The sequence below is a fragment of the Scylla paramamosain genome, chromosome 20, assembly GCF_035594125.1.
Source record: "Scylla paramamosain isolate STU-SP2022 chromosome 20, ASM3559412v1, whole genome shotgun sequence".
Lineage (NCBI taxonomy): Eukaryota > Metazoa > Arthropoda > Malacostraca > Decapoda > Portunidae > Scylla > Scylla paramamosain.
This window is the reverse complement of record NC_087170.1, coordinates 21,840,927-21,863,296: the sequence shown is the minus strand read 5'-3', so window position 1 is coordinate 21,863,296 and position 22,370 is coordinate 21,840,927. Positions and strand designations below refer to the sequence as shown.

General features: G+C 45.9%; 1 protein-coding gene across 2 annotated transcripts in view; it reads left to right on the top strand.

The window, feature by feature from the left end:
* Nucleotides 1-21,179, top strand: part of LOC135110644 (beta,beta-carotene 15,15'-dioxygenase-like) — a 64,757-nt gene extending 43,578 nt beyond the window's left edge. For both annotated transcript variants that reach the window (XM_064023174.1, XM_064023173.1), the window contains 8 exons: nt 2,469-2,602; nt 9,101-9,241; nt 10,492-10,608; nt 16,488-16,644; nt 17,209-17,417; nt 17,556-17,816; nt 18,098-18,316; nt 19,382-21,179. In XM_064023174.1, coding sequence (XP_063879244.1) covers nt 2,469-2,602; nt 9,101-9,241; nt 10,492-10,608; nt 16,488-16,644; nt 17,209-17,417; nt 17,556-17,816; nt 18,098-18,316; nt 19,382-19,651 — 1,508 coding nt within the window. In that variant the 3' untranslated portion in view covers nt 19,652-21,179. The remainder of the gene's footprint in view (nt 1-2,468; nt 2,603-9,100; nt 9,242-10,491; nt 10,609-16,487; nt 16,645-17,208; nt 17,418-17,555; nt 17,817-18,097; nt 18,317-19,381) is intronic.
* Nucleotides 21,180-22,370: the final 1,191 nt, after the last annotated feature.

The window sequence follows — 22,370 nt, the reverse complement described above, 5'->3', positions numbered from 1 at the left end:
TATATATATATATATATATATATGTTTTCAAATGGGAAAGTTATGCCATTAGTTATAAAGCTCACCATATTTTTTAGAAGTGATATGCCAGATTTGATTTTTTTTTCTGCCGTACTGTATGTTGCTGTATTGACCTCCGTGAGAAATGTAATACGATAAGAGATTAGCAAGTAAAAGCACTGTGTCACCTCGCAAGACTGAAACACTTCCCTGGGATATGAGTTGCTTTGTCAAATAGAAGTTCTCTGAGATCTAAGGTTAAATATTCTTTTCCGACCATGAATATACACACGTGTTCCTCTTTTTTCGAGACACGACTCACAACGTCATCTTGAATAAAAAAGAAAGCATCCGGCGTGTCTTCTGACGGCCTCACCTTCTGGCTTGCTTCCTACTGCCGTCGAAAAGGAAGTAACTACCAAGTGCAAACAAGTGATGCAATTGTCCTATAGCTTTCATGGTTGCTGAAAAGAAATTGAGGTCAAGTGAGCCATATAGGAACCTGTGATCCTCTTTGCATACGTAAGGCGAAGAAACCTGACTCTCACAGTAGCATTAACTAACAGATCGTGGACGACAGTGTGGCGCGGCATTTGGATTTTTTTTCTTCTTATTCAGCAGGGTCATTGGCCAAGGGCAACAAAATTATTAGAAAAAAAAAAGCCCACTTAAGTGCCAGATCTCAAAAGACTGCCAAAAGAAGTGAGATGACGGAGGGTAAAGTATCTTGAAACATCCCTTTTAAGATGCATTACTGTGGGAAAGCTTGTAGGAAAACTCGGCTTGATGGGAGAGTAATACATTCTGTAACATTTCCGTCACACTTCAGAGGAAAATTGTAACCCAGATGCTAAGAAAAAATAGTACTGCTTCACCCTAAGTCTCGCAACCACATATTTTCCTACTCTACCTTTGTCTACCGTTACTTCATTATCTCACTGTGCCAAGACTCCCCAAGAACGAGGAAATAAATCATACAAAGATACTCCATACTAAGCTATTCCGGATACAACAACTCGACTTCATCTTGTTCCTTCCTCACACACTCCTATTTAACACTGGCCAAGTAGTAGCTTTCGCCTGTAGCGGTGCGGTGAGGTGCATCAGAATTCTTGTAGACGGCGTGGCATACTCTCAGTGAAGCCTCCAGGTTGTGTATACACTCATGGATTCCCTTGTCTCTGTTGTATTCTTGGCCAAGGTGAGACGGCACACATCCGGGGAAGGCCGAGGAAGACTGGAGAAGGCCGGGTGAAGCGGATGTCAGAGGGGCGTGTCTGGTTAAGCTTATGGGGGCTGTTGCAATGTATTCGTGATTTGCGGAAATTGGAGCACACACACACACACACACACACACACACACACACACACACTGTTTCCAAGCTGCCTGCGGTGCGTCAAGTTCACGGAAAAAGAGACGCGTCAGTGTGTATTGTACAGTACACAATACCGTTGTGAACCCCGGAGGACACTTGGCTGGGAGAAATCCTGACATCACCACGGACGGCAAGAAGTATTTTAACCCTTTCACTGCTTAACAAATAGTTTCCTGTATCCACGTAACAGTTTTTCGACATTTACCTATATACCAGAGTCTCTTAAATAGCTCTACGGTCTGGAAAATACAAAATAAACCCTCTATTCTCTTTTTTTTTCCCTTTCAGTAACCATGGAAACATTTTTAACAGTGTAAATGTTAAAAGGAAAGCAAAGCAGTGGAAGGGTTAAAGCTCCCACAGTAATACTCCAGGTATGGGATTAGCACTTCATCCTTGTATAGTAAACTTTTTCTCTTCATGTGCTTCCCCCGTTATCCACACTCGCCTCGTCATCGTCCATCGTGCCAAATTTCTACTCCGTCTGTCGTCCTCGCCGCGTCGCCTCACCTCGGAGTAACGGTGGGCATGTGATTCAAGGAAGCATTATAGTGTAGGAGTGATCCTCTCGAGACCTTGGTGGGGTTGCGTGTGTGGTACGTGTGCTACTGTTGTTGTTGTTGTTGTTGTTGTTGTTGACGTTGGTGGTGGTGATGGTGATGGTGGTTGTGATGGTACTTATGGTGGTGGTGATAGTGAAGGGGAAGCGGAAGGGAAGATGTCACAATGAAGGGATTACTAGTTGTCAAAATTGTAGCTGTGGTGTGTGTGTGTGTGTGTCTGTGTGTGTGTGTGTGTGTGTGTGTGTGTGTAAGTATGCATGCGTGCCATGATATTTGTAAGGGAACGGTGACGTGCAAATTTCTCACTTATATAACTGTTGTGTGTCACCGTTACCTTGATGTGCCTCTTTTCAGTATAAGAAGGACTGAGTAAGAGCAACAAAAACTCAAGAAAAAGAAAGGCACAAAAAAAAAAGGCACTAGACCCTAAAGGAAACAAAGAAACCAGGCTCAAAATTATATGAAAAATAAGTGTCTTGCCTTTGCCACAATAACCGGAGCTAACCTGTTCCTTCTTCTCCCTCACCAGGCGAATTGCCGGCGTGGCTAAGAGGAAATCTCATCAGAGTCGGCCCCGGGAAATTTGACTTCGGAGACTTCACACTCAACCATTGGCTGGACGGAATGGCCATCCTTCACAAATTCCACATCGACAACGGCCAGGTGAGTCAGTGGAGCGGGTGGAGGTGTGGGCAGGTGGGTAGGTGGGTTGGTGTGCCATGTTGGGTTGGAGGGAGCAGGTTTAAGTAGAAGATGTATGATGGATGAGGGGATACTGGGAATGAGGGTAGATGGTCAGGTTATTGTTTAGTGTGTGTGTGTGTGTGTGTGTGTGTGTGTGTGTGTGTGTGTGTGTGTGTGTTTGGTAATATCCCAATGTAATGCACTGTATTTAAAGAACGCACGCACGCACACACACACACACACACACACACACACACACACACACACACACACACACACACACACACACACACACACACACACACACACACACACACCTCATTGACGTTAGTGAATGCCGTGGTAGGGAAAAGGGAAAGAAGGAGAGAGGAAACACAAAGAGTGGATGTACCGTACAAGTAACAGACATAAATCAAAGAAGAGCGAAGAGGAGGAGGAGAGGTTAGAGGTTACAGTATCAGTAGCGCCCCCCATCCCCCCCTTCTCCCCCCTTCCTCCCGCACAGGTATTTTTGTTCAGCCTCCACGACCTGGCTTCTGTGAGAGTGAAAGTGAGACGGGAGGGGTTGGGGGAGTGTGGGCGGGAGGGGTCACCCGCAGGCTCGCACCTCACACGGATCAGGGGTCTGTAGGTCACTTACAGCCCACAACTCCCCCCACCCCCCTCTCTCCCACTACTGATGAGGGTACCCGCTACTGTCACTGTCCATTGCCTCATCTAATTCCTGTCCTTATTCCTCTCTCATCATCTCATCTCATTCCTTTTATTTTATTTTTTGCTGTTTATCCTTCTATTCCCCCTTCCATATTTCCTCTGTCTAGTCTTGTCTTCTTTCACGCCTTTTCTGTTGTGTTTTCATATCATGTGGTCGTTAGGTTTATCTTCACTCTTCACTCACAGTCTTCACACCTTTTCCCTTCCCTTCCACCCCACATTTGTTTTCTTCCATTCCATTTAACTAAACCTGTTGACTTGTAATGACCACTCTCTCTCTCTCTCTCTCTCTCTCTCTCTCTCTCTCTCTCTCTCTCTCTCTCTCTCTCTCTCTCTCTCTCTCTCTCTCTCTCTTCACATATTTTATCATGTCTTTTCCCTTATTTTCCCTTCTCGTCTCTTCTCTTCATTCTTCCTTTTCTTATTTCATCCTCCACTTACACTCCGTACCTCTTAGACCTCTTACTCCACTTTCGCTTCCACTCACCTCCGCCTCCAATTCACTCTCCCATTTGTTCTCTCCTCTCTCTCTCCTCACGTGTGTTTTCCACTTATCTCCAATCATCTGTTCATTTTGGAAATTACCTCCTCTTACTCCACTTCTTTTATTCTCCTCATTCTCCTCCCACTTCCACTTGTCATCCACTTTATCCACACTGAAAATTACTCACTCCACTTGTTTTTCCTTTCTCTCATTCCACTCTTCTTATTTTCACTCCTCACACCTCCGCCAACCTACTGTTTGCACTCAAGTTTCCTCTTACTCCACTCCTTCCTTTTATTCTCTTCATCCTCCCTTCACCTCCACTTCCACTCTATTCACACTTACTCACTGTGCTTTTCCCGCTCTCTTTCTTTCTCTCTCTCTCTCATCCATTCTTGTTCTCACCTCCGCTACTCTTCTGTTCGCACTCAATTTTCTCCCACTCCTCCTCCTTTTTTTTTTATTCGTTCGCCTCAAGAGTAGCTGCGGTTTACCTGGTTGGCCCAAAATATACCTGTGTTCACTCACCTTGCTGGGTCCCGGGGCGTGGAGAACCGGACTAGAGACCAGCAACACGAGAAAGAACGTTCACTGCTGCCTCCACAAGAAGCGCTGTGTCATTTGAGAGAGAAACACAAAGGAACTCAAAGGAAAAAGAAGTAGTAGTAGTAGTAGTAGTAGTAGTAGTAGTAGTAGTAGTAGTAGTAGTAGTGGTGGTGGTAGTAGTAGTAGTAGGATATATCCTGGTCTTTATGTGAGTGTGTGTGTAAGATTTGGTGTGCTATTTAGTTTAATGTTAAAAGATGTGGGATAGTAAAAGCGAAGGTTTCTCCCCACCAACCCAGGCAGCCAGCCAGAGAGAGAGAGAGAGAGAGAGAGAGAGAGAGAGAGAGAGAGAGAGAGAGAGAGAGAGAGAGAGAGAGAGAGAGAGAGAGAATCAATATGAACTTTAAATATCTCAAACTCGTGTAACCAGAACAACAATTAAATGATACGAAATGTTACAATAGACAACCAGAGAGAGAGAGAGAGAGAGAGAGAGAGAGAGAGAGAGAGAGAGAGAGAGAGAGAGAGAGAGAGAGGGTCTAGGGGGCAAAAATCCTGCACACATTTACCTGGCGGTGATTGGTGATTGAGTAACTGGTGTGGTGCAGTCGCTTCACATAATGTTGCTTTGTTGCCACACTGAGCTTATGCACCACAGCAACCTAAGCTCCTGTGATGGCTTGAACCTCCTTGAACTCCTGCGTGACCCCTCTCTCTACTCTCTCTCTCTCTCTCTCTCTCTCTCTCTCTCTCTCTCTCTCTCTCTCTCTCTCTCTGCCTTTGTGTCCAATTCTTTCCTTTTCCTTTAATTTTCATCCTGTTGTTTTGCTTGAATTTTTTTGTGTGTCTCCTCCTCCTCCTCCTCCTTCTCCTTCTCCTTCTCCTTCTCCTTCTCCTCCTCCTCCTCCTCCTCCTCCTCCTCCTCCTCCTTCTCCTCCTTCTCTATTAGCGTCTGCCATTGGGGAAGACAGCTTGCTTTATTTACAACCCTTAAGAAAAAATATCCCCTCCTCTCAGAACGGGTTTCCTAATATTGGTGTTAATTAGAACTGAAGGTAAATTCGCCCTTGGAGAACATTTCTCCTGCCGTGGCTTCACCTTGAGGCGCGCCCTGGCCTCTTCTTCTTCTTCGTCTTTTCTTTTTTCTTCTACTTGTTGTTGATGTTGCTGCTGCTGTTGTTGTTGTGTTTTCTTTTCTTCTTCTTCTTCTTCTTTTTCTTCTTCTTCTTTATCATCATCGTCATCATCATCATCATCACCATCATCATTATCATTGTCTTCAGTATATTAACGATGATAATGATTGTAAGAAAAAGAGCATAAGGGAAATGTATACGGAAAACACACACACACACACACACACACACACACACACACACACAAACAAACACACTCCGCGCCAGACATCCTAGCAACACCCTCCTTGTCCTTCATTCAAAGTTTCACTGTTGACGTGCCCTTGGGAAGCACCTCTCCGTCTCCCTGCACTAGGTCACACGTGCTTCACCCTCATTCGTGTCGCCTGCCACCACCACGCCCCGCCACACCCACACCCTGACACACCGGGACACACCCTGATGCTCTCGTCTATCTAGAGCCTAAATGTACCAAATGTTTCATATTGTTTCTTTTTTTTTTTTTCTGTGTGTGTGTGTCGTAAGCTTTTCTTTTATGAAGTTTGGTTGATATCAGATTTTCCTTTATGAATCTTTGTGAAGGAGTGAAGACAATGGAAAGAAAAGACTCGCCACTCGTGCTTTTAAAGTTGAGGCGAAGAAATAATCTCGTGGTTTTGTAATAGGTGATAATATGAACCAACTGACACACGTGTATGCTCGGAACTTAAACACACACGCACGCTGTTCTTCCTTTATTTATTACGTCTTGCATAACCTGAAGCTCCACCCACAGTCAGAGTTCCCCCACCTTTCCCTTTCCTGTCCCACTGCCTTCATTCAATCGGTATTTCCTTAAGCTCTCATGCAGCATTCTTATCACTTTATTAGCTTCTCTTCCCCTTCTTATTATTATCTGTTTTATTCCTCTCTATCTTACATAATTTTTCTTTTATTCCCTCTTATTTCCCTTGCTCTACCTTCTCAGTCCTCTCCGTTTTCGTCTTCTTATTTTTCCTCTGCTTCTTTCACCATCACTCATGTTTACCTTTCCTTCTCTGCCTTTCTCGTTCCTTCGCGTCTTGCAACAACAACGATCCCAACTGAGCGAAGAGATAGGTATTGAGGTGGACACTGATGGGGAAACGTTGCCGAAGTAAGATTCAGTATGACGCAATCAGGTGGGAAAAAAACGAATGATAGATGGTAAATGTGACCCACGCGAGTGTGTAAATATATAGATGTATAAATGTAACTGAAAAAAAGGGAGGTAAATGTAAAAAAAAAAGGTTATTATACTCATCAGTCTTGAAGTTAAAAGGAAGAACATAAAAGATAAGCTTACTTCACGCATGTTAGTAAAAGAAAAATGTATAAATGAAAAGGAAATGAAGGAAGACAATAAAAAAAAATAAATAAAAATTCATGCTCATTAGTTTTGCGGGAAGATAAGCTGATTTTACGTACCTTGGCAAGAAAAAAAAGTAAAAATGAAAATGAAATGAAGGGAAACAATAACAATAATAATAAAAAAAAACTAATAATCTTGTTACAGATATTAATTTTTGAGGTGAAAGCTCCAAAGAAGGTGAAGTGTTGTGCTGTGTTGTGTTGTGCAACTGTGGGTGTGTTGGGACAAAAAGTGCAGGCAACGACCGACCCCAAGCAACACACACACACACACACACACACACACACACACACACACACACACACACACACACACAGTTACAATCTCACAAAATTATACTCTCTTATTCAGTCTTCCCTCCTCCCGTCCCTTCCCCTTCCTTCCCCTCCCCTCCCTTCATTAATTTCCCCCCGCCTCCTCACCCCGCTAACTTTTCCCTTCTCTTCCACCCCCTCCCTTCTCCGCCCTACCTTCCCCTGTGTGCTGGTGGGGGTGGGTGAGGGGAAGCCTGGGGGAATTAGGGAAGAGAAGCGCGGGTTGTCATTGCCAAGGTGAATGACGTCAGGAAAACACCACGCGTCACTGGGAAATAGCGGTGTGTGTGTGTGTGTGTGTGTGTGTGTGTGTGTGTGTGTGTTGGTGGGGGGGGGAGGTCCTTGAACGCATATTTATTTCCTTTGCTCATTTCCTCATTTATTTATTCACTTATTTTCTTTCACATTTACTTACCAACTTCTTCATTCACTTGTTTATTCTCGTGCTTATTACTTACTCATATCCTTGACACATGTAAGCGCATATATACACAGCTACACACTCTCTCTATCTCTCCCTCCATCATTAGTGCCGCAGTGTTTGCTGGTGAGAGCGTCATTATCTGGTACACGAGTCATTTGTGGGGGACTAACTAGCGTGTGGATTTAACTGGTGATTCTGCAGATGAGTGTGTGAGAGGAAGTGGGTGTGGAGAGAGACAGGTTTTGGGGGAGAGTTGGTGACAACGTATGTGACAATTACTACTACTACTACTACTTACTACTTCTACTACTACTGCTACTGTTACGTTCGGTAAACAGATGTGTCAGTCAGATGTGTTGGGTTTCACAGGTGTTTGTTAAAGGTCTGTGGAAATAGACACGTGTATGCAAAACAGATGAATGCACACACACACACACACACACACACACACACACACACACGTTAAGAACATGGTATTTAATCCTTCACCTTTGACACAGAAAACGAGGCATGAACGAAAACGCGCAAAAACAGACGAAGAACAGCTGACTGACCCAAAACAAACACTCCCTCTCCAGAGAAAACGGAGGAAATTTGTGGTGGACTGAAGTGAATTGCAAAGACAAACGCCTATTATTAACTCAGTCCAACTCATTATATTATCTTAAATTAACTTGCTTGCCTCGATTATTCTCTCCTCCTCCTCCCCCTCCTTTTCCTCCTCCTTCTCCTCCTCCTCCTCTTCACACCCCTGTGGTCTCAAGGGTGAAGGCCGTCCGGGTGTTTGTTGTTGAAGTGTGGATGAGGGTAGACGGCTTGACACACTCCCCTGTTGTGCATCTTTAACTGTGTGTGTGTGTGTGTGTGTGTGTGTGTGTGTGTGTGTGTGTGTGTGTGTGTGTGTGTGTATGTGTGTGTGTGTGTCCTTGTGGAGGTGTGAGTGACTGGACAGAAGACAGTTGTGGTGGTGGGAGGGTACTGATGAAGCTGGGAGGGAGGGAGGGAGGTAGGAAGAGAGAGAGGATGGAAGGGAGAACAGACTTAGTGTTACTTATAGTTAGAGAATGTCAATTATTCCTCCTCCTCCTCCTCCTCTTTCCTTGAACCTTTCTTTCCTTTTACCTCTTACTCATAGATTCCGTAGTGATAATAGAACACAGACAGCCCCGTCAGGCTCAGTAGGACTGTTGCTGTCTGTTTTCCTTTCTGTATATTCCTTTGTATTCCTCCTCTTGGTCCGAGATGTAGACCACCATGTCTCCAGGTGTCTCTTCTCATGTAATTCTTCATGCATTCACCCTGCTCTGTTCCTAATCTCACCACACATTTTCCCTTCCCTCACATGCGATCTCCCTGCTTTATTCCCAGTGTTACCATGTTTTCCCTCCCTTCAAATGCCATCATCCTCTTTTGTCCCTGATCTTCCTCTTTTCCCAATCTCACCATGTATTTTCTCTCCCCCTCCTCAGGTCACCTTCCGGTCTAAGTACCTGCGCTCGGATTCCTACAAGAAAGCGTGCATCGCCCAGCGTCCGGTGTTCACGGAGTTCGGCACACACTGCTTCCCTGACCCCTGCAAAAACATCTTCTCCAGGATGTTTTCCCAATTTGTGAGTGTGCTGCTCTTCTAGGTTTCCATTCTTTTTTTTTTTTTATGATTAATTAGTAGTGTGTGTTTTCGTTTACAGTCACGTGGTACTGAGGCGGATGGTACTCAGGTCAGATAATGCCCGAGACAGATCGACCTGAGTGCAAATAGGCCAGTTTTTTTTTTTTTTTAAATTTTGTTATTAGTGTGTTTTATTTGCTTGTTAATTTTCATCGTGTGTGTGTGTGTGTGTGTGTGTGTGTGTGTGTGTGTGTGTGTGTGTGTGTGTGTGTGTGTGTGTCCTCCATTTCTTTTTCTCTTCCTTCTGTTTGCTTGCGTCTCTCTTTACATGTTTGTTCATCAGTGTTAGTGTGTGTGTGTGCGTGTGTGTGTGTTTGTTTGTTTGCATTTCCATCTTTCATGTGTCGTGGGGCAGCTTTCAAGTCTGTGTTTGGTAACCTTCACTCACTTCTGTATTGCAGAGAGAGAGAGAGAGAGAGAGAGAGAGAGAGAGAGAGAGAGAGAGAGAGAGAGAGAGAGAGAGAGAGAGAGAGAGAGAGAGAGAGAGAGAGAGAGAGAGAGAGAGCAAAATTAATATACACCAAAAAAAGTAAACAATTGAAAAACAACAAAACACCTTCCTTATTGGCTGAAAGATCTTTTGTTTGTGGCAGTGGCAAGTTTTTATGTCTTGGGTTTACACTTCTGACTGTGACGTAGCTCTGGTGACCTTGTGCCTGCGTCTGTGAGAGTTGTAGCAGGAGGAAGAGGGGGAGGAGGAGGAGGAGGAAGGCACAGTGAGATTGAGTAGATGAATTATGTAGAACGTCCTGATTTGTGTGTGTGTGTGTGTGTGTGTGTGTGTGTGTGTGTGTGTGTGTGTGTGTGTGTGTGTGTGTCGCGTCTCGTTAATTGGATGCTTGCTGACCGCGTGCCTTTTGGATTGAGTCCGAGCATTTTCTTATTTATTTTTTTTTATTATCTTTCATGTGAAATCTTGGTTAGGTGGCGTAAGGCTCGGCCGATGATGTGGCAGTGGATGGCGTGGAGAGCTTGTGATGGGCAGAGTGGATGTGTGACTTGTGGGTGTTATTTGTCAAACCTCAGTTCTTTTCCCCCATCATCCAGTTATCCCTTCTCTTCTAAACCCCACTCAAGTACTCCTGCCTCCCTTCTTACTGGTGGTTTTGAGTGGAGTCGTGAGTAGTGACACTGGTTGAGGTTTAGTGACAATCTACCACCTGTACTACAACACTCCTTTTCCACCCGCAGGAGATGACAGACAACGCCTCCAGCAGCGTGGTTTTGATGGAGGACCAAGTGTTCGTGTCCTCAGAAACATGCTATATTAGGAGGGTTGACCCAGCCACTCTCGACACCAAGGAGAAGGTAGGTCTTGCAGCTCCGTCAAGGTAGGCTGGCAAGCAGGGTGCAGGTCACGCGGGAGGTAGGTCATGAGCGAAAGGCATCTTAGAGCAGCCGCAGGTCATCATGAAGTTAATGGCGCGGCAGGAATGCAAGCCACGATCTCACTTTGACCTGCATCACACTGGCTTGTGATTTCGTAACGACGCGTGCATGGTTAGGTCTCGTACAGCGGGGACTCTGAACTCTCACACACACACACACACACACACACACGGCCAGCACATTCCAGTCGCGTCCCAGCCTGGAATTCGAGTCCAGCTACCACACGGAAGGTGGTTGTCCAAGCGAGTGCGCGGGTAACGTGAAACAAGGCTAAGTATTCCACGCTTCACAGGTGTTCGTACGTTTTTCCCGCCAGTTTGGAAGAGTCGCTCACGGTGTTCTCTTGCACCTCTTCTCTTTTTTAATTCACGCCTCTTTTTCGTGTATCGCCTCCTCTTCCTCTTCCTCCTTGTCCTCCTTTTCCTTTTATATTTGTTTCCTTATTTTCTGTTTTCTTTTTATCTCGTTTATTTTTATGCTTCCTTCCTTTTACACTCCCTTTCTTTCTTTTTCTATTTCTAGTTCTTCCTCTACTACCTCCTTCTCCTCTTTGTCCTCACCCTCGTCGCTCTCCTCACCGAACGTTAATCTCAGCACCGAAGTATATCAAGACCTCCGCAGAACCTCATAAGGCAGCCGAGCAAACTCTAAGGAGGTAAAATTGTTCGCTGTGTTAGGCGGTGAGTCAGGGGCACCGAGATGAGATGAGAGGTGCCGCGGCGTCCCCAGCAAACCGAGGGGGGAGCAGTGAGTGGCTTTGGCCTCAGGAGCTGCACACGCCAAACTCCCAAATTACCATATTATTTATCTTACCAACTTTGAAGTCTGCGGGAAAGTTTGGTCGCATATTTTTTTTTTTCTTTTTGAGGCTTTTGGACTGATGGTGGTAAATTTACGAGTAGGTAAGTTAGTAGGCAGGCAGGGAGGTTGGTAGGTAGGTGTACTTTGTTGTTATCGTCAGGAAAGTGTGGATATTATACAATGTTCAGGAGGTTTGATGAGTATTTGGAGTTTTGTATACTGACAGCCATGCGAATAGGTATTTAAGTAGGTAGTTGCGTAGATAGATGTGCCTTGATGTGTACTGACTGCCATGGAAATAGGTAGTTAGTTAGATTGGTAGCTGTGCTTTGGTGCTGTCAGTAGGAAATCATAAACATGGAAGCTGTTAAAATAATTACATGAACTTTTGAAGCTTTGTAAACAGACGGTGACGCAGGTAGTGGCTATCTACATGCTGCCGTTATAAGACTGTAGCTTAACTTGGCCACAGCTGCATTAGGGAAGGGAAAGTAACCTGGTGAGTCTATGAAGGTTATACACACAGAGAGAAGTAGGCAGGCTCACGTCTTGGTGCCATCGTTTGTACTTTGACCTGTGCTGGGAGGCGGACACACCAGGACGCGGGTCACATGAAAGACGAGTTGGGTACGAGCATCCCCCCAACACACACATACACATAAGCACTTCGGAAGATTCCCCTTATTAACTGATGGCATTCCTGGCGTGTCCTTGCTCCATTGGGCGGGAAAGTACAACACTAACATATTTCATACCCTGTCATCCTCTAGCTGTACTGAACATACTCGTACCTCCGTCATATTGGTGCCAGGATATACGTTTCTCTGACCTTAAAAGTGGTTAAACTCAGCACCATAAAGGAACAGAGGAGACGCAGAATATTGATTAAGGTGGAGGAGTCTCGTCACCAACAGTTCCCTCCAGCTACTAAACCTCCCGATAGTATTCTCACTTTACCGTACGACAATCAGGTGTTGCCGCGCTCTTTCTGGTCTGAGGCACACTAACGATTTCTTATTTCTATGTCATCTTTTATTTGTAATTTCTTGGCTACATTTACATTATTACACATATATTCTTCCTTCATGTCTTGTGCCTCAACCTTCGTCCCTTTACATTTTTCTGTCTTAATTTTCTTCTTTCCTCCTTTTATAGTCTTTCCTCATGTGTTGTCTGTCGACTGCTCCAAAACTTCCTGACCTCCATGTCCGTGTTTCCTCACATCCTTTTCTTCTTTCTTATCTTCTTGTTTCGTTCCTCTGTTTTCTGTCATGCTTCCTTGTTTTTTTTTTCCTCTGGTCCTTCTCCTCTCAGTATTTTTATATCAACTCTTGTTTGTCCTTTTGCTCCCTCTGCTTTTCCTGCTGCTGCTACTCCTCCTCCTCCTCCTCCTCCTTCTCCTCCTCTTCCTCAAAGTCACAAGCACCAATGCGCCACCGTCGCCACCGCAGCCTCTATCACCTCCCGTGCAGCGCAGAGCAAGAAAGAGCGAGCCATTACTATGCGCGTCACACTCTTATCGCTCACCTTACTCGCGACACTGCACCGCCTCTCACAGAAATGCTTTGCTCTCTCATCACGATTATTTTCAAAGGCCACAGAGATGATTGGCCGGGTTCTCAAGAGTGTTTTTCCAGTTAATACTGTAGAAATCTTGTTAATCTATCACTGGAACTATTAAAAATACCTTTAAAAATCTGTGTAACTTCAACTACGTACATAGAGCCTCTTGAAAATAGCGAAGGTGCGGCGCAGAAGTGTTTCAGAATAAGGTCAGGACAAGCCACGCCGGTGACGCACCCTTCACAGGAACTTATCTGATTATTGCGCTGGCATATTTTTGGCTGACGAAGACCATCGATCACTGAGGGACTATGAACACCATTTTTATGATCACCAAGGGGGCCATCCATCAGGGAGGAAGATAATTGGTCCTGAGCCATTAAGGAGGTAATTGCTCACCACCTTGATTTATCACGCCACTTGATTATTAATATCGAGAGGACGCCTTCCAGTCAGCAGACACTCGGAGCTTCTTCTGATTCACGACAGACACGTAAATTCCGTCCTTGCTCTTTTCTTAAGAACCAGTGCACGTGACGACACTGAGAAAGATGCAAGACAACACCCTTGATCTAAGCGTGTCGGTTCTTCTATATGTCCACATGTCATCCTTGTCCATAAACTCGTCTGATCTTTTAAATATTCCTACTGACGGCACTGTAAACTTGATAACTGAGTCTATTCCAGTCATGTTCAGTAGTAACCTATTTGAAAACCAATATCTTCATGTCTCTTTCTCTTTTTGTCAAGTCCTATATGTAATTTCATCTTATTTTCACCAGTAAGAATAGTCCTTCCGTCATTTTCTCCCTTGTAAGCCAAGCGAGGCGTGTCCCTGTCAGCCCCACACCTGTTAACAGAATGCACATCTCACCTTGAGCCGCAGCGCGTGTCCGGGATGCTGGAGCAGGGGAGCACTGGGGCTGTTGGGTGCTGGCCAAGGCTGCTCGCGGTGGGAGAGGAGAGGAGAGGGTCTATCTCAACCGGTTATTTCTCATTCACTTGAAAAACTCAAGGACAGGCAGCTTTGCTTTTTTCCACTCCTCCGTTATTTTCCGCAATCCACTCGTTCGGTCTCCACCTAACTCTAGCAGTCGTCCTTCTCTCTACGGCCATATAAGTACCTCCACGCTTCCACCTATTGTTCTGTCCATCCACCTCCTTCACTTCTTCCACTTAGACTTTTGTCCATCTGCTTTCCTCCCCTTCTTGCACTGACTTCTATACATCTACCTTCCCTTCTTCTACTCACTTTTGTTCACCCCACCAATCCCTTCAGCCACTTGCTTCTGTGTATTAACCTGCTTCTGTTCATTTAACTCTCTGCTTACTCCCCCATGTACCAACACCACTCTTTCATCTCTGCCTGATTTCCTTGGCAAAGAAACAGTATCTTAACGGGAAGAACTATGACGTGTTAACTCAAGGTTGCACATGTAGAGACGTAGTGGCAAGGCAGTGCGCAGTGGTAGGTGGTGGTACCAGGTGGTGATGGTGGTGGCTGGTAGAGAGAGCAATAGAGACAATGATGGCTTATGTTTCGTAGTGTTGGTAATGGCGGAGGAAGGATAACGCGTCTGAAGATGGTTAGCGAGGCAAGGTAGAGGTGATGGTGATAGGGTGAGGGTAATGATGATGAGGGGTAGCGTTGAGATATGTGAGAAAGATGGTCAGTGGTGGTGATGGTGGTTGCGGTGAGGGTAGTAGTAGTAGTGGTGGTGGTGGTGGCGGTGGCAGTGCCCTCGACCTTCATTGCTGGAATACGTGTAGCATTAAACTGAGAAGGAAGTGTTTCGTCCTGTTGTAATTACGAGTATTCTAATAACCCTCAACACACGCGGAAGGTGTAGCAGAAGGGCAGCAGTTAGTTCTGACAATAGTAGTAGTAGTAGAAGTAGTAGTAGTAGTAGTAGTAGTAGTAGTAGTAGATTCCTTGCTGGTCATTTGCCTCATGTTTTAATATGGTAGCATTTGGTGGCTTTGTCCTCGCCCCACCCCCCCCAACAGCCCAGCCCCACGGCACAGGACACACACACACACACACGGTCTAACCCACAACAAGGATACTACGCCGTTCTGCATGCCAACACTAACACATCTACAAGTACCAACACACTACGCCTTCCTCACTACTACCTCCTGAACCCCCGAGTGAGACTTTACGGGAAGAAACAAACTGACACTTTAATGAACCTGTCTTCCAAGATTCATAAAGGAGGAATGACGTGAAGTTGAAATGAAAAAAAAAGAAAAAATCACAAGGAAATGACACTGTAGATCGTTCAAGGTTATCGTATTCGCTGTATTAGTTTCCCTGGCGCATTTTATCATCGCTATCAACATTCATGACTCCACTGTAGGTTATGGAGTTTCAGAAGCACGCCAGTTTCTATACAGCCACCGTGGAATGAGGGAAACACTAAATATGCAGTGAAGTAGAGAAGTATTAGTGGTTAGCTCTGTGTGTGTATGTGTGTGTGTGCGTGTGTGCATATGTATGAGGTCGGCAACAATGACCTATTGAATTTCCACTTTCCGGAATTATTAGATATTGAATTGGTATCCGGCGAGAGTGTAGCAATCAGTCGTGGGTGTGTTTAATGGAGCGACGCTGTGAGTGGGAGTGTGAGGTTATCAACGCTAACAAACACCTCTTGCTAATTACCGTGTGCTTGTGTGTTGAATGTCTCTTAATGGTTCCACTGTACACAATATAATACTCTCTCTCTCTCTCTCTCTCTCTCTCTCTCTCTCTCTGTTAATGGTAAGACAGACGGACACAATAGCTACGTTCTGAACATGTTTGCGGACGATGCCAAACTAATGAAGCAAATTAGAGAGATGTTCATTGTTGCTCGGAGCTGCGGGAACAACGCTCGGGGAAGACTGGAACTAATTTTGAATGGTAAATAGTAGTAATAAAAAAAAAAAAAGGGAGGATGAAATGTAAAACAGGAAATAATGTTTATGTGATGCAAATATATTCAGCTTTTGAAAACAGCAACACCGGCATCTGGAATTATTTAGTGGCGGAAATGGTTTGAGGAGCGTATGTGCACCTCATGAATTTTTAATGAAGGTGAATAACAGTATTTATGAAGGCAGGACAACATGAGCTTACCACTGCACGGCCTGCATGTTGGAACTAGAGAAATCCACACACACACACACACACACACACACACACACACACACACACACACAGAGGTACTTGCAGTTATATATATAAGTCTAAAGAAACAGAAGGAAATCTAAGTTTGTCCAAAGTAGATAAACATTTTAAGAAATTATAGAAAGAAAACCTAAGCATTTCAAGCACAAATCTTTACCCATGTGTACTAAGTTATATTAATTTGTAGATAAATATTTTCACTAAGCATTTCCAGCATAAATCTTCACTCCGTATGTGTACTAAGTTGCCTTCTTCCCTTCAGGTCGACCTCAACAAACTGATGAGTGTCAACTTTGCCTCCTCACACCCCATCACTGACTCCACGGGCACCACCTACAATCTTGGCTGCTCCTTCCTCAGCGGCCCCAAGTATCACATCGTGCGCGTGCCGCCCTCAAACAACTCCCACAATCTCACAGGTACGTGCGTCACTCGTGTATAAACTCCACACAAGTAAATTTGCTTTACTCGTGTGTAATTTCCAACCAAGTAAATTAAGTAAACTCCACCCGCGAAGCTTCATCCATTTGAATTTCACCAAAGATAATTCTCCTCGCGATGAATTTCCTAACCGAACGTAACCTAACGTAATGTGTCATGGGAGGATTGTTAGAGGAGAAATGCAGTGAAATATTCGTGAGGGAAGCTTACCTGTGTGAAATGGACGGTTCACAGCGTGGATGAGTGTGCTGTCAGCAGGCCCGCTGCTCCACGGGAGATTACACTTTGCTGATGTCAGGATCTCTCTCTCTCTCTCTCTCTCTCTCTCTCTCTCTCTCTCTCTCTCTCTCTCTCTCTGTAACTACCACGAGTTACCTCGTGTTTGGCGTTGATTGGTGAATCATTGGTATGTACATCCTTGACCCTCCACTCATTGCCGTTCACTCACTCTGTCAGCCACTCACTCTTTCTTATCCTGGCATCCTCCGTCCATCTCTCAGCCTCTGGCAGCCCCTGACCTCTCCTCTCCTCCCCCGTCACAGGATCAGACCCCTGGCTCAACGCCAAGACGCTGTCCACCATCAGCTCCAGCTGGAAGGCGTGCTACGGTTACTACCACAGCTTCGCCATGAGCGAGAACTACGTCGTGTTTCTGGAGCAGCCGCTGCTAGTCAGTACCCTCAAGCTGGCCACTGCACAGCTCAAGAGCCGCTCTCTCAACGACTGCTTCGAGTGGCACCCTCAAGAGAAGGTGAGAGAGGCTAATGGCACTTGTGGAGTGCCTAGGGAGAGCTGCTGAGGGTGGTAATCAGGCTTTCCTCAAGTGGGCTATGTGACTAAGTTGGTCATAGCGCTGAGTCAGGAGCTGATCGCGTCCTTCATCCCGCAGGTCAAGTTCATCGTGATCCGCAAGTCAACAGGCGAGGTGGTGAAGACGCGCTACGTGAGCGAGGAAGCCTTCTTTGTGTTCCACCACGTGAACGCCTACGAGATAGACGACAAGCTGGTGGTGGACGTGGTGGCGTACCCACGGCCTTCCATCATCGAGAAGTTGTACCTCAACAAGGTGAGGATGAACCAGTACAGCAGCGAGGACCCCCCGCAGCTGAAGAGGTTCGTCCTGCCTCTCATCAGTGACCGCGACCTGCAGGTGAGGATTAGATGGAGTGTGGTGTCGTTACCCTGCTCTTTGTTCTGTCTCATCTTTAAGTTCCCTATTGACTCTTCCCCCGTTTCCTAATATTTCTTTTTTTCCTGGCAGTATCATCAAGCTTGAAATATTTACTTCTTGTCTATCTTTTCCTTGTATCTCCAGTGCTTGAAGGAAAGTGTTATAATTATGGTGTTCCTAATGTTACTTCTACTGGTGACTTTAACTTGACAGTTTCCGTGAATGTCTTGAATGTATAGTAATGAATGCCTCTCTTACAGAATGCCCATGACGGAGAAGAGTTGGCTTCTCTTCCCAACTGCTCCGCCTCGGCAGTGAAGGCGCGTGGCGGTCAGAGCGGCGTCTATGTCAGCCTCACAGGGGCAGGCATCGGCGAGCCTGGCTTTGACATGCCAGTGGTCAACAAGAAGTACACGGGACAGCAGTACCGCTACGTGTACGGCACCGGCGGGTACGACCAGGGATATTTCAAGAACGCGGTAAGTCTTCCCTCGGGTAGAAATTGCGGACGGTAGATCGCTCGTCCAGGATTTTTAGCAGCACATGATCCTCCTCCTCCCGATGGCTTAAAGACTTCACTCAAGTCTGCAAATTGCTGCTCGCTGAGACGCCAAGAAGCAGAGCTTTTAAAAGACTGGACGTTTGATGTCGAGCAAGTGAATATTGATATCGTCAGGGCGATATCACTATGCAATATTCAATCTACTTTCATGGTAAGGTCAGTACTCGTAAACTGCAGCTGACAGGCATATGCATTGTGATTCAGAGCTGTCAGTTGAAGTCTGGATGAGCCTTGAAGCAGGGGATGTGAAGAGCAGGGTTGTCTCATCGGAAGTAATTGATAACACGATCGCTCAGTAATAAACAAAATATTACTCTGCATCGACATGCCATTTGGTGCCGGTAACCAACCAGCCTCCGTGCGGAAGTAACTTTTCCACGGTGAAGGTCAAAGCGGTGATGCACATACGTCCGGTAAAAATAAATGTGTGTAATTTCTAAAAATGTCAAGAAGCATCGTGTTCCATCTGCTTTAAACGATTACAAATCGCGTTATATAACTGACGAAACAGATTTGTGGCGAAGAAATACCACAGTGATTGCTCGCCAAATAATCCATGACCCAATATTTACTCGTGGCATTTTAGGAAAACAGAAACCTTTTGGAAGCCTAAAACCTGCTGTAAATTCCCAATTTTTGCAGATAATATTCTTGACGTTACATTGTTTGTATGAAGTATGTGTTTTTGTAAATTTGTCTTAAGGAAATTAATAAGTATTACTGTGCCTAGACACTGCTAATTGCTAATTGATATTGATAATACTCTAGCACGTATTATATTGATAATGTACCCATTCGCCTACGTCTCTAACACCTACACCAGCACCATCACCACTACCAGTAAGTTTCATCACAAATTCACAATGACATAAGCATGAGTATGAACAGTAGACGACATCCTATTGTATTTCCTTCTCCACAATTCATCCTCTCAGCTGTCCCTCCTCATTCAACCCATTACTCACCTCCACTCGCTCCTCAGATCTGCAAGATGGACGTGGAGACGGGACAGTCCTTGGTGTGGCGAGGCACCGAGCACCAGTACATCGCCGAGCCCACCTTCGTGCCCTCGCCTGACGCTATCGACGAGGATGATGGAGTGCTGCTGCTATCCGTGGCTGACGTACGCAAGGGCGCTCCGGACTTCCTGCTGGTGGTGGACGCGAAGACCATGGAGGAGATTTGCCGCGCCACCATAGACGCTCCTTTACCCTGCAGCATTCACGGCGTCTTCCTCCCTGATAGATACTAGCGAAGGAGACCATTTAGTGTGGGAGGCGGTTGTATTAAATTGTTCGATTATACTGTTGCCTGCATTGTGATTCGCTTGTAATTCGCGAGTTCGTGGCTTGATGATGCGCTGTGTTCTGGGCGTGATTGCATCGCGGCCCAGCACGTGTGTGTCTTGCCGCGGCCTTCGCCCCAGCTGCTCCGACTCGAGTGGCGGGGCGATGTCAAAGCTGTGATGATTATTGTTATGAATGTTGTTGCTACTCGCGCCCCTGTCTGGCCCGACGCCCCCTCTTCTCTCTCTCTCTCTCTCTCTCTCTCTCTCTCTCTCTCTCTCTCTCTCTCTCTCTCTCTCTCTCACACACACACACACACACACACACACACACACACACAGACTGTCATCATCTATCTTCTCCATCTCGTCTTTTTTCAGTTTCAGTTGTTCACCTTATCTTCTCACTCAGCTTCATAATCATCTGTACCTCCCACAAATTTCGTGTAGGAGTTGTTGAACATGACAATCACTTCTCGGGCGTCATCTCAACCTTTCCTAAACCCTCGGCCAGACTAGGGCGCGACGAGTTAGGTCCACAGAATGCTGCACCGGGTAAAGAAGAGCCTCCAGGCATCCACGTCCACTTGGAAATAGGTTTTGGTCACAAACACAAATCAGAGATGGAGGTTGGGAGAAGAAAACGAATCGTCTCATCCTGACTGGGGAGACTAAAACCATAAGTTTCTATAAACTATATTATAGGCTGAAGTGAAACAATATTGAATATGAAGACAATGTTTCTAGAAGACTTGTGGAGGAGATAGTGTTGCGGTCACGGACTTCCTGAGAAGACCAGTGACCAACAACACACGAATCTTCCCGGAAGTCTTCACGCTGCTGTTGCTTGGCAGCTTCCTTCTTCGCCTTCTGCACGTCATCTTGGCTGACATAGATTATTGGAGCCGTGCCGCGACCCGGACGTGGGCGAGACAAGGCACGACATTTTGGGCATTCCGAGGTGACGCGGGTGGCCGCGTGTGGCAGGCTACCCGTCCAGTGGCATTATTGTGTTGAGCCTTGCAGCAGCCAGTCAGCCCGGGACTGTCTGATCGCCACCTTCCCGGAGATGACTGGCTGGCGACGCAACACTCGCCTAGTGAAGCTTTTGCTTATTTCATTTATTTATATTTCTTCTGCATCTCTTCTTTAATGTATTTAATTATTTTTTTAATGTTATTTCTATCTTATAAAAGATCTTTATAAGCAACTTCCCGGGAATGTGACGCGCCAGGACACAGCCGCGCCTGTCCCCGCCGGTCCGCACCGCAGGGCTGAGGCGGCAAGGCGACCTACTGTTTTGGCTCACCGCGCCCCGCCTCGCCCACACGCCCGCAGTGTGGGCGTGTGGGCGAGACGGGGAGCGGGAAGGGCATTATATGGCTCTCTCCCGCCGGGGACACCCTTGCCCTGAGGTGTTTAGGGATTGCGGTGCCCTGCGGGAGGGACGCCTTCGGGAGGGCTAAAAAATTATAATAAACGCAGTTGTCAAATACACATGAGTTTGGCTAACCTGCGCACGCCATCCTTGTTAGGCTGATGGTTGCATGCAAGGCTATGGACTTTGTGTGATAATTCTTCCTGTTAGTTTAGTCACCATTTGTTGCATCTCATCATCTCCCACAACCTACCGGTCATGTGCGCTTCACCACGTCATCACCAACACCCTCCCATGCCCAGTGTGCGGCCGTGCGATCTTACTGTGGTGGTGCCGTAAGTCAGTCACTTCATCTTCTCCCCTTCAGTCTCTTCAAAGGAAGCTTAAGACTCCTTCTAGCTTCCTTATAGACACCGCCACCACCACATCACCATCTGCTTCGACACCACCTCCTACGTGATTAACAACGCACCCTGACTGCGAGTGAAGTGTGGCCCAACAAGTTCCTCTGGGGGGAGTCACATTGGGGTGAAGGGAGATGTTACGTAGGGATGTTAAATTAGCTGATCCCATTTTTTCCACTCTTCTGCTCGGAGGATGTAGAGAAGGAAGAGGAGGAGGAGTAGTATTAGGATGAGGGGAAGTATAGGAGGAGAGGAGAAGGTACGAGGGAAACACTACCTGGGGAAGGAGGGGAGAGGAAACAGAAAACGGAGGTGAGTGAAGGCGTTATGATTTCCCCAGTCTGGCTGCAGCAGTGGTCGAGGAGGGTGTTGCCACGCGGGCCTCCTCATGCCGTACTGAACCTCCCACTTTATCTCATTTCGCCCAGGTTCTCCCCTCCCCCTCCCCCCGCCTGGGATAGCCTTGCAGTGCGCCGCGGGTCGGGAAGGCGGCACTGCTCCTGTTATTGTGGTTTGTGAAGTGGAAATGTTTGTTCTTTTAAATAATCCTTTGAGTAAAATGAAATATGGGTCCGATGAGTGTTGGTGAGGCGAGACTTGGTAAAGAGTAAAGTTATTTATCTCTTCATTAGTATTAAACCAGTGAACATTATGTTAATTCAGATGATAACTGGAAACGCGCTGTAAAAATAAGTGTTTTTACATAAAGAAGTCGGAGTAAGTTTTGTGTATAAAGAAAGCAAGTAAATAAATCAACACCTTAAATCAAATAAATAAATTATGCAATACCAAATGAAATAAATACCCGTCATCACAAATAACCTTTCAACTCTCAGAGGAAAATTATAAAAACATCGAGGTGTTAGCATGGCGGGTAAATAAAGAAATATTGCAGTCTGATCTC